This window comes from Nycticebus coucang, chromosome 1, assembly GCF_027406575.1.
Source record: "Nycticebus coucang isolate mNycCou1 chromosome 1, mNycCou1.pri, whole genome shotgun sequence".
Lineage (NCBI taxonomy): Eukaryota > Metazoa > Chordata > Mammalia > Primates > Lorisidae > Nycticebus > Nycticebus coucang.
Window position 1 is genome coordinate 14,102,514 of NC_069780.1, and position 10,450 is coordinate 14,112,963.

General features: G+C 50.6%; 1 protein-coding gene across 2 annotated transcripts; it reads right to left on the bottom strand.

Moving 5' to 3' along the window:
* Positions 1-2,513: 2,513 nt before the first annotated feature.
* NKX6-1 (NK6 homeobox 1) lies at positions 2,514-9,056 on the bottom strand. 2 transcript variants are annotated; one of them, XM_053594904.1, is made up of 6 exons: positions 8,697-8,794; positions 8,500-8,618; positions 8,152-8,370; positions 7,251-7,265; positions 6,285-6,451; positions 2,514-4,109 (listed from the first exon to the last, which is right to left on the bottom strand). In XM_053594904.1, the coding sequence occupies exons 1-6, from the start codon at positions 8,792-8,794 to the stop codon at positions 3,843-3,845; spliced, it is 885 nt and encodes a 294-aa protein (XP_053450879.1). In that variant the 3' UTR covers positions 2,514-3,842. The 2 variants fall into 2 exon arrangements, with proteins under 2 accessions (XP_053450879.1, XP_053450870.1); XM_053594895.1 differs by lacking the exon at positions 7,251-7,265 and having other exon boundaries at positions 6,285-6,457; positions 8,143-9,056.
* Between the last annotated feature and the right edge of the window lie 1,394 nt (positions 9,057-10,450).

The following is a 10,450-nucleotide window of genomic DNA, read 5'->3' on the forward strand; positions in this document are numbered from 1 at the left end:
TCCACTCCATGTCCCTCCCACATCATCACCGACTTCCTGGTTAGGAAAAGAAACACACAAACACACACACACACACACACACACACACACGCTGTTTTACATTCCCTTTTCCCACACACGAGCACACACACAGAAACATGTTTTTCTCTTTTTGTTTTCCATTGTTGGCATTCTGTTCCCTTAAATATTTTTAAAGGCAGTGGTTCACCAGGTGACTTGCTGTGATTCTTTGTTTTTATATCATGACCCCTTTAGCTGTAATGGCTGCTTGGGAGTCTTAATCAGATGCTTATGGTTGTTAATGCCATAAAATTTTTGAACCCAAATAAAAAGTGATTCTTACTCTCCATTGCTTGAGCTGTAGAGTGTTTCCTCGGCCTCCCCACCACGCTAACTGTTATGAAAAAGCGTTCTTGTTGCATATAAATGAACTAAACCAAACCAACCATGATAAAAGGGAATTTGGTAAGGTGCTCCCCCACCCACTTCTCCTTCACTGCCAGTTTTGGGGGGCCAGTTGCAACTGGGGGCCAGCTAGAGTCCAGGGTGGAAGTAAATTAGCTGGAAACCTGAAGTCACCACTGCAGTCAACTGGAAAAAAGAGCAAATGCCAGTGCAGCCTGGCCCCAGAGCCTACCTCTGGCTGCTGCCTGCACAACTACAGCACGTCGGTACTCAGGCTGGCAAGCAGAGAGATATGCCTGCAGGGTGCAGTCCTGGCCACCAGCTTTCGCCCTTCTCAGATGCCTAAGACATAAAGGTAAAGAGCCCCCAGGGAATGCTTTCCAAAGGGTTTGTGAGAGATGTCTTCCAACTTGGAATAAAGGCTATCAACTTACTTACTCCTTGAGAAAAAGCTTCAATCTTAGTCCCAAGTTTTCTAAGACTAATAATAACTACTATTACTTCAACTAATGTCAAAATCATTCTTGCGGAAAAACATTTCGTATTGTGAATTTGAGTGTGTATGTGTGTGTTTTTTAGGAAGAGGGAATAAAGAAAAAGCTACTTGGCTTTTCAAGTTAGAAAGGGGTAGGATAAGGTTTAAAAAATAAAGTAGAAAAGAGGTTTTCATTTGTTGCAAATTAACAAATAATAAACTGCAGTTGCAGGATAATAAACTTGTTCCACCTCCACTCCCAGTTCCTACAAAAAGGAGAAGAAATAGAGGAAAAGAGAGGGAAAGGAAGGGAAAGAAGGAAGGAAGAGAGGAAGGAAATATTAAAGGAAGGAGGGACGAGGAGAGGAAAGAAAAAGAAGGGAAGGAAGGAAGGAAGGGAGGGAGGGAGGGAGCGAAAAGAAAAGAGGGTGAAGGAGGGAGGGAGCGGGAGAGTGGAAGGAGGGACAGAGAGAGAAAGTTAGTTCCTATTGTGTACAGCTAGAGTTGAAATCCCACCATCTCAGCACACTAAAGACTCCTTTGAAATAGCTGCCTCTCTGTAGGACATACACCTGAGTCTTGCTAAGAAGACAGAAATTCAGAAGAGTTTGAAACTTGTCAAGAACTTCACAAACGACCAGAAAAGAAAGGGCAGGTTTTCATCCTTTCTGTTAAACCATGCCATCAGGAAGATATTCTACAATAATTTCCTTTAGGCAATCTCATTTTGTTGAATTTGTGAAAATTTCCGTTTTTACACAGTTTTTATTTTCAAGGGAACAAAGCAGACCCACGCTTTCTTTACCTAACATTAGCCAGAAAAATCTACTAAATTTTATTGATTTTTCTCTCTTTGAGCACAAGCTCATTAACCTGAAACGCTCAGGAGATCGCGGTATTTCACTGAGCTTGTAACTGAGTGTCTGAAAACAAAAAGATCCCCAAGACAGTGAGTGACACCGTCCTCTCCTCGGGCTGCCCGAATTTTTCTTCTTTCTTTTCTTTCTTTCTCTTTCTTTTTTTTTTTTTTTTACACAAATTCAACTGGAGAAACTATGACATTGCCTTCTTAATCCTAAAATTTCCACCTCAGTTAAAGGAAGCTTTCTTTAAATGCATCCTTTACAGTAATGTTTAGCGCAGAGTCCCTGTCTTTCCACAGATGTTTGCAGTCTCACCGGTTACAAAGCGTTAGCTTCAAACAGGCTGCTGCGCCAGCGAGCTCTGCCACGCTGAGCTAATCCAACTAAGGGCTAACTGAGGAGTTATCTTGGAAACATGGAAATGAAGTCTTCCTCCATCCCCACCCCCAACCCCCCGGGGCTTCCTCGGAAAAGGAAAAAGCGTTGAGGAAGAAATGAAGACTTCACAGACATCAGAAGCAGCTCACTAGTCTAGTCTGGTCTCTCCAAGAAGCGCTCTGAGTGGGGCCGCATTTCTTTTTTATCTTCTCAACCCAGAATAAGAAACGGAACCCTACTCTCCTCCCCTCCAAAAAAATTCAGTAATAGCTATTTCTTCACCCAAGAAACCGATATAACAATTTTGGGGTGTGTGATCTTGACTTTTATTGTTTGAGATCTCTGATGAGATCAGATGATCTGTACCCTTTCATTCCAAGGCAACAGACGTCTTCAAACTGTTTTTTAATTTGATTTATCCTTTGAAACAGAAAGTGCATTACATTTAACTGGTCTTGCAAAGGGGGGAGGTGTTCTTCTCTTTACAAACCGAATTCCTTATATAAATTAATAAAGGTTAAAGATGCTAATATATCACCATTATTAGCTTAAAAAGAAAACAATTTACATATTCTATAGTATTCTTATGATACAAAACACTTCAAATTCAATTACAGCAACTAAACGGATTTTTATGTTTATGACCCAGAGCAGTTGTAACAATTCCCACCATCTACTTTAACACGCATTTTTATCAGAAAGGAGTTAAATTAAATACAAGCTATTGTGGCCCCTCCCTCCCCAATGCTTTCTTTAAATCACTAATAAATAGCAACAAACCACTGTGCAATTTCAGGAAGGAACGGAGGGGCAGGTGTGAGGCCCTCCTTGGTTCCCAAGTCCTCTGCTTCAAGTCCTGGGGGCGGGAGCCCAGCGCAGACGCAGGCTGTTGAGGGCAGGGAAAGGTGGGGTGAAGGGGGAAAGTAAGAGTCAACAAATCCAAACCGGGAAGCGGGTGGAGGGGACGGTGATAACATTCTATTCTATGCTTCTCAAATTAAGTTCAAAGTAAAAGAGGACGGTGTGGTTTGAATAGCTCTTAAAAGGAGAGGGGTAGAAGGAAGAAGGTCCATCTTTTCATACGAAATTCAAAAAGGCATTTTACGTTTTAAATATTCACAATAAAGTAACTTCTAGTCAGTGTAACTCACGATTTATTTACAAAGAGCCTTCAACAGGTTGCTTTAGTCGGCACACAGCACTGTGTGTGGGGAGGAACGCCCTCTTCCCAGCGGTGGCGGTCGCCCGCCCGCGTGGCTCTGAAGTCCCCCTCGTTGTGGGGGCTGACCCTTCTAAAGCACCTCCGGGCGCCCCCTTCCCGGCCTCCTGCAAAAGCGGGGCGGGTGGAGGGGGAGGACCCCGGCGGGAGGCCGCTGCCCGCCGACGGGGACCGGTCTGGGGACCCGGAGCGGAGTCGGGACGGTCGCCCGGCTGCGGGTTTCGGTTGCGTTATTTCTGCAGTGCCTTCCGCGGTCCTTTTTTGCCTTCTTATCAACCCCCACGTTCCCCTCCCCCACCTCCTCCCCTCACCTTCAAGGTTAAAAAAATAGATATGTACATCTCAGAAAATAGCAAAGGCTGCCCGGCGTGCCGGCAGGCGGGGCCGGGTCCTCCGAGCCCCAGGGGGCAGGCGGGCGTGGGGGCGCCGCCTCCGCAGTCCCCGCGCCCCCAGCGGCCCGGAGGCCGGGCGGGAGCCGGGAAGGTGCGGCGGCGGCGGGCGCTCAGGACGAGCCCTCGGTCTCGGTCGCGTGCAGCAGCAGCCCCCCGCCGCCGCAGCCGCCGCCGCCGGACTTGTGCTTCTTCAGCAGCTGCGTGATTTTCTCGTCGTCCGAGTTGGGGTCCAAAGGCTTGTTGTAGTCGTCGTCCTCCTCCTCGTTCTCCGAGGCCCCCTTGAGCCGCTCGGTCTCCGAGTCCTGCTTCTTCTTGGCCGTGGCCATCTCGGCCGCGTGCTTCTTCCTCCACTTGGTCCGGCGGTTCTGGAACCAAACCTTAAGGGCCCGGGCGGGGAAAGAGACAAAAAGGAGAGACAAGAGCGTAGTAAATTAACAGGAGTAATCTAGCCAGTGACACCACTTGCTCGTCTCGCGGTACCTCCGGCGGGCCCCGGACGGGCTGCCACCCTCCCTCCGAGACCTCCCGCCCCACGTCCCTCCAGTAATGGGACCAGCAAACTGCCGTTGCCATAGCAATAGTAAGTAACACAAGAGTATTGAGGTTGTCAGTGAAGGATTTCTCAGAAGAGTGAAAACAAAACTTGGAAACTTAAAATGAGTTTCCCTTTAAAAAAGAAAAAAAGGCGTTGGCTTTCCTACTTTCTAGTTTAAAGTGGAAAACTTTTTTCCCCTTCATAAAGTTACCCTGATGTGAGTGTGATTTTAGTCCTTATGCACTTTCTTAGATTAAGAAAATTTAAACAACCTGAATTGTACTTGCTTTTTAGTGTGATTTGTGGGAAAAGGCAAAGACAGTATCCACCCCAATTACATCTGTTCTCCTTTTCACTTTTGGATATTTGTTTCACTTATCTCAGATTGGAATATACACAAATGTAGCAGGTGAACCATCTCCTCCCACTTACAGTTACAAGGTAAGATGTAGAGCTTTTTTTAAAAAAAAAAAATCTGCTAAAATACAAACACCAAGTTAACCATAATAACTGACACACATGAATGAAAATATGTTAATAGCTCAGTCAAAATCATCAGTGTTAGTGAGCTTGTGCTCCCTCTCTCTTCCTTCTTTTAATGTTTTTTATAAAACCAAAATAAAGTGAAGGCTAGAATGATTATTTTTTAAAAGTGAAATTTTGCCAATTACTTTATTTCCCAATATTAGCATGACTGTTATCTTAACACTGTTCCTGCCCCAAACATTCACCTTACATACAAATATTTTTACACCAATTCATGTTGCTTTTTGATACATATGCATATTTTAACCTAAAGCATCAGCAACGAGCAACCAATTTCCCAAAGATATTGAATTATCTTCTCTTTATGCTTTTCATCCATTATGTATTTTATCTACAGAATCTGAATTGTTAAGAAAGTGATTTTGATTTCCTTTATACAGCTATAATAATTCACATCTAGCCATGCAGACATATTTACAGTGACAAATGAAGACCTCTAGATTACCATGGTAGGCTGTGTACCAACCCACTGCAAAAATAATTTTAACACTGATGGTATTCTAATGGCCACATACAAAATCACTCCTGAAATGTATTTTGGGATGCTTGTCTAGGGGTAAATACACCCTAACCAGCAGACACGGTTACTGGTTAGTGTTATTCCCACTTAATTTAAAGAGCAACAATATAACTAATGAAAAAAGATTTATGCCTTAAAGAAACAAATGTAATAAACTGGGGAAAGGGGATAAAAAAGAATACTGGAAATATAGGAAACCATCAGAATTTACCTAGCTGACGCAATCTCTTTATTTTTCAGGGAGAGATTTCTAAAATTGAATCCCTGGAAATATACTGTACAACTCATTTATAAGTAAAGTGACATTTTAATTATAAATTGTCATGACCAGTACAATATCTTAATCTGTTGATAAATTTATTTTAAACAAAATTTAGTCCTATAATACTGTAATAAACTTGGCAATTCATTTGGAAAATTACTATTCTGAAGTGACTGCCTTCAGCCAAACGAAAAGCAGGTTCATCTGTGGTAAGTGATTAGCTCCTGTGGATTTAAAAAATACTTGCAAATTAATGCAGTACTCTTATAAGGCTGATCTACATTAGTAAATTATATAACTAGTAGAGCCTGAATTGATAAACAACAGCTTGAATATCTCTACAAATAGAATATATAGAAGCTATCTATCTGGCCTGATCTTTGGGGCTGTTTCAGTAATGCTTTTATTCTCCAATAATGGTGAGTTCCCCTAGCACATGCTGCTATCTAGATGAACTTAATTTCCAAGGCGGGGGGCTTGATTCCTTTTGTTCATCAACAGTTTGCCTGCCTGCAAGACCCCACACCGCCTTTGTAACCGCCTCTCCCCCCCCCCCCCCGCAAACCCCTTCACTCCTCTCAACTTCTCCCCAAGCTCCTTGGAGGGCTGTTTGTGTGTGTGTGTGTGTGTGTATGTGCGCGCACGCCAGGCGGAAGGCTTATCCCTAGAGGTTTGAAAGTTCCACTCACCTTGACCTGACTCTCTGTCATCCCCAATGAATAGGCCAAGCGAGCCCTCTCAGGCCCCGCCAAGTATTTAGTTTGTTCGAAAGTCTTCTCCAGGGCGAAGATCTGCTGGCCTGAGAACGTGGGTCTCGTGTGTTTTCTCTTCCCGTCTTTGTCCAACAAAATGGATCCTTGATCTGAGAACCAATAAAAAAGGGAGGGGAGGGAGAAAATAATTGGTTACTACAAGCACCTACACTGGGGGAAAAGAAAAAAACAGAACTCGAAAAACAATGTTTTGCAGTAAAAGAAAGACACCAGAAGTGTAGTGGCCCTTCCAGCTCCAGTGCGCGTCTCCCTCAGCCTTTTTACATCCGTGTGCCTGTGTGTGTGCGTGTGCGTGTGTTTTAAGCCGGATATGTTTGTAGCAGGAGTAAATACCTTCTGCAACACCGACGTGGTACAGCTAGGGAACCTATTGCTAAAGTTTACTAGAGCCAAATCCCGAAGCCTCATTAAATCAAGGGGTACGGAAAAAGGCCACTCTTTCCTCCTAATCCAGTCGGCTTTCCCTGGGCCCCAGAGCGTTAGCTGGAGGATAACTAGGGTTTTTCTCCTTCCCACCCATCCCGATCCCCTCCAGTGCTTCTCTAACCTGTGTCCCGGCAACAAAGGGCTCCTTGTTTTTGCACACAAGAGAGCTAAATCGCCCCAAGTCCAACTCCGCAGTGGCGGGGGGTGGGAGGAGGGCGTCCCTTTGTTGGGCCCCAACACGGCCTCTAGAACCGATACAATAGCGTCTCCCTGACACCCCTACCAGACCCGCCGCCCTGCATCCGGGGCTGCCCAAAGGAGCCTTCTCTCGGCTCCCGCAACTTTGCGACTCAGCTACACGAAAGGCGGTCCAAAGACTTGGAAAAACTTTGGAGACTCGATCAAATGCAAAGAATTAAGCGAGAAAAGGACCCCGGGCTGGGCGCTGATCCCCACCTGGAGGGCTGGGAGCTCCGCGGCGCGGAGGTCCTCTGCCCAGACTAGCAGATCTTGGAGCAAAGCAGTTTGCCTCGAGCAAGGTCTTTGCGGGATGTTGCGTTTTACCGGGTACGTGGCCCTTCACTTCGCTTCCCACCCACCACTGCCACCCCCCAGCTCTTTCTTGTGTTACAATGTTGAGTTCCGCGATGTCCCTAAAAGGCCCAGTTGTGACCCGGCCCCTGGGGTCAAGGCTGGAGGAAAAGCGCGGGCTCAAGGGTGGTGAGCGGCCCGAAACGCCTGAGCGCTCGCCCTCCTCCGGGGCAGCCCGCCTGTCTTCACTGGGCTTCAAGAGCGAAGAGGTTATGTGGGGACGCCTCGGGCGGAGACCTACATGCAATTACACGCACTTCGCTCCGGGCGGTGGAGGGGCAGCCGCCGTCCTCCCGAGTTCGACGGTAGGGTCAGGCTGACAGAGTAGGGCCCTGGAGGACAGGCAGCCCCCTGGAAAGCTGGGGTGCAGTGGCCTTTCGTCCCCCGCCCACTTCTCTAACTCAGGTCCGGCCCGAGGTCTTGACCGTCCTGGCCAGGACCTTTCGGGAGAAGCCCTGGCCTCCGACGAGACATTGGTCCCCACTGCAGTTGTGTTCCACTGGCACACACGCACACCACTGGCTCAGCCGAGGCATGCCCAAGACTTGGGGAGAGGGAGGCGCCCGGATGCAGCCAGGCGAGCTCAGGAAAGCAAAAATCCCTAGATGGACGCCCTGGCCCAACCTAAATGGTGCAATTCCCACGCTGCCAAGCTAATGGGATGGAAAGAGAGTGCACCGATCAGCAGGCACACCAGGAGCCGCGACCTGAGAGCGCGCAACCGGCAGGCGCCGGGGTCGCGGGCGATCGTACTCACGAGGGGTACAAGCCAGGCGTGCGTCCCTCCAGGGCGGGCTCTGCATCACTCCGGGCCAGAAGATGGGCGTCCGGCCGGGCAGCTCCGCCAGCGGCTTGGGGTATCGGCCCACGGCGGCCACGGCCGCGGCGCTGGGGCTGAAGTAAAGCCCAGGCGGCGGCGGCGGCGGGCTTAGGCTGCTGAAGCGGGGCAGGCCGGCCAGCAGCCCCGCCGGGGATGAGGCGGCGGCCGCGGCCGCAGCAGCAGCGGCGGCGGCAGCAGAGGCGGAGGAGGCAGAGGCAGACGAGGAAGAGGAGGAGGAGGAACCAGAGGGCGAGGCGGAAGGCAGGGCGGCCCCGGAGGCCACCGGCATGGAGGGCCGGCTTAGAATGTCGTTGATGCCGTGTGGGGTGGCGACGGAGAGCTGCTGCGGGGGGCTGCCTAGGGACGAGAGCCCCCCCGCGGCTGGGGGCTTCAAGCCACCCGGGTTGTGGGCACCCAAAGGCGGGGAAGGCGACGACGAGGAGGACGACGAGGAGGAGGAAGAGGGGGGGCCGGCGGGAAGAGGGGCGTACGCGGCGGGGTACAGCGGGGTCTTCATCTCTGCCATGCTGTGCAAGGCGGCCAGGGGCGGGCTGCTGAGCAGGAACGCGCTCTGCCGGGTGCCCTCCATCGCCCCCACCGCTAACATCCCACGGCCAGGCCCGAGCCTGCAGCGGCACAGCGGGGGCGCGAGCTGGTGCCCCCGGCGGGGCTCCGAGGAGCCGGAAGCGCCGAGGGCACGAGCGAGAGTCGCTCCGCGCACTCGGAGGCGACCTGCCAAGCGGCCCGAGATCGCCGCGGCCAAAAGTTGCTCTCAGAGCTGCGCAGCAGGAAGGTCCAAACCCGCTACGCAGGAGGCGGCTGTTCGCAGGGAAGAGCGGCGTCCGGGTGGGTTTGGCTCTTCTTTCGCTCCGAGAGTCCTGGATTTAATCCCCGGTTCTTTCTTCTTCCTTACTTTTCCTCGCTGCTCAAAGTGCGCTACTTCTCATCTTCTTCCCCCCTCCCTCGGGGAAATAAGCAAAACAAAACCCAAGCTGGCCCCTGAGAGTCTGTAACGAAGTTAAGCGTCACCGAATCTCCACTTTGATGTTGGAGGGTGGAGGCTGGCTCGCTTTCTTTGGGGAGGTTCAAAGGACGCCGGGTTCCGCCCGTGGCGCTGCTCTTCCCGCCGCAAGGCTGGCTCGCGGCGCGCGGACGGAGAGCGCATCCAGCCAGCGGGAGGCTCTGCCTCTGCGCCGGGGAAGGACGTGCAGCCGGTCCCCGCGCCTCCCGGATTCCGCACCACGACCTGCCTTCCCCTCTGGGCCACGGGGCACTAGAGTTGCAATATTGAAAAGAAAAAGGGTGAGAGGGAAAAATAGAAAAACAAAGACTTAAGAGTGAAAAGTCTGACGGTTTGGTGTCGGCTCCACTCCTCTGTCCACTTCTGCAAATGGGCCTGGCGACCCCCGCCCCACCCCCAGCGCCCTCTCTGCCTCTCACTCTCCGCCTTTGACTCTCCACTCTTCCATTTTCTTCGCGGCTTTACAAGCTTCGCTCTTCCAAGTCCTGTGCTCTGGCCAAACTGACCCTTTCCGGGGCTCTTCCACTTTCTCTCCTCTCTCCCTGCAGGCCTGACAGTTCGGATGAAGCTCTCAAAGGTAATAAAACACCTCTGCCTACTCCTCTTTAACTGGGGGACGAAAGGGAGGGGGAAGTGGGGTGCAAAAATGAGAACTTTGAGGGACGTCACTTTGGGGCGGCTGGGAGGGGTGGAGCTAAGGGGGTGGAGCCCAGGTCGGGGGGCGTAACCACCGTCTCCAATAGCGCGCAGTCTCGAGCCTTGCGTCGCCTCTGAGGCACGCCCACTCGGAGCTCTGCACCCTCTGATTGGTTAAGGAGGACTAGCCTTAAGGCCGCGCCCTCCTCGTCCCCTCCGCTTCCCACCTCCTTTCTCCTATGGGCGGAACCCGGAGGGGGCGGGACCTGGCGAGTGGTGCAGTTCTCGGTGGGCCCAGTGGCAGCCACAATTAATTGTGTTAAATAAAATGAGAAACGGGAGGGGGAGCAGAGACGAAGAGGGTATTACTTTTTAAAGAGAAGAATAATGAAAACCCAGCCCTTTTATGGAAAAGCAGTTCATATTCTTCCCTAGCTTCCCCCCTCGCCCTTTCGCGTCATCCTGCCCTCTTCCCCCACCAGCTCTCGGCGCCTCACCTCGAACGGAGTCTGGTCCCTTGTAAAACGGAGCTAATGGAGCAGGGAGTCGGGGCAGCCCTGACCTGGCTCCTTCTTTTGAAGGGATTAA

Excerpts from the sequence above, each read along its gene's own strand:
- NKX6-1 (XM_053594895.1), bottom strand. The coding sequence starts at position 8,812 with ATGTTAGCGGTGGGGGCGATGGAGGGCACCCGGCAGAGCGCGTTCCTG. Across the intron at positions 6,458-8,142 it reads ACGCCTGGCTTGTACCCCTC|ATCAAGGATCCATTTTGTTG; the intron begins GTGAGTACGATC and ends ATTGGTTCTCAG. Across the intron at positions 4,110-6,284 it reads TGACAGAGAGTCAGGTCAAG|GTTTGGTTCCAGAACCGCCG; the intron begins GTGAGTGGAACT and ends CGGGCCCTTAAG.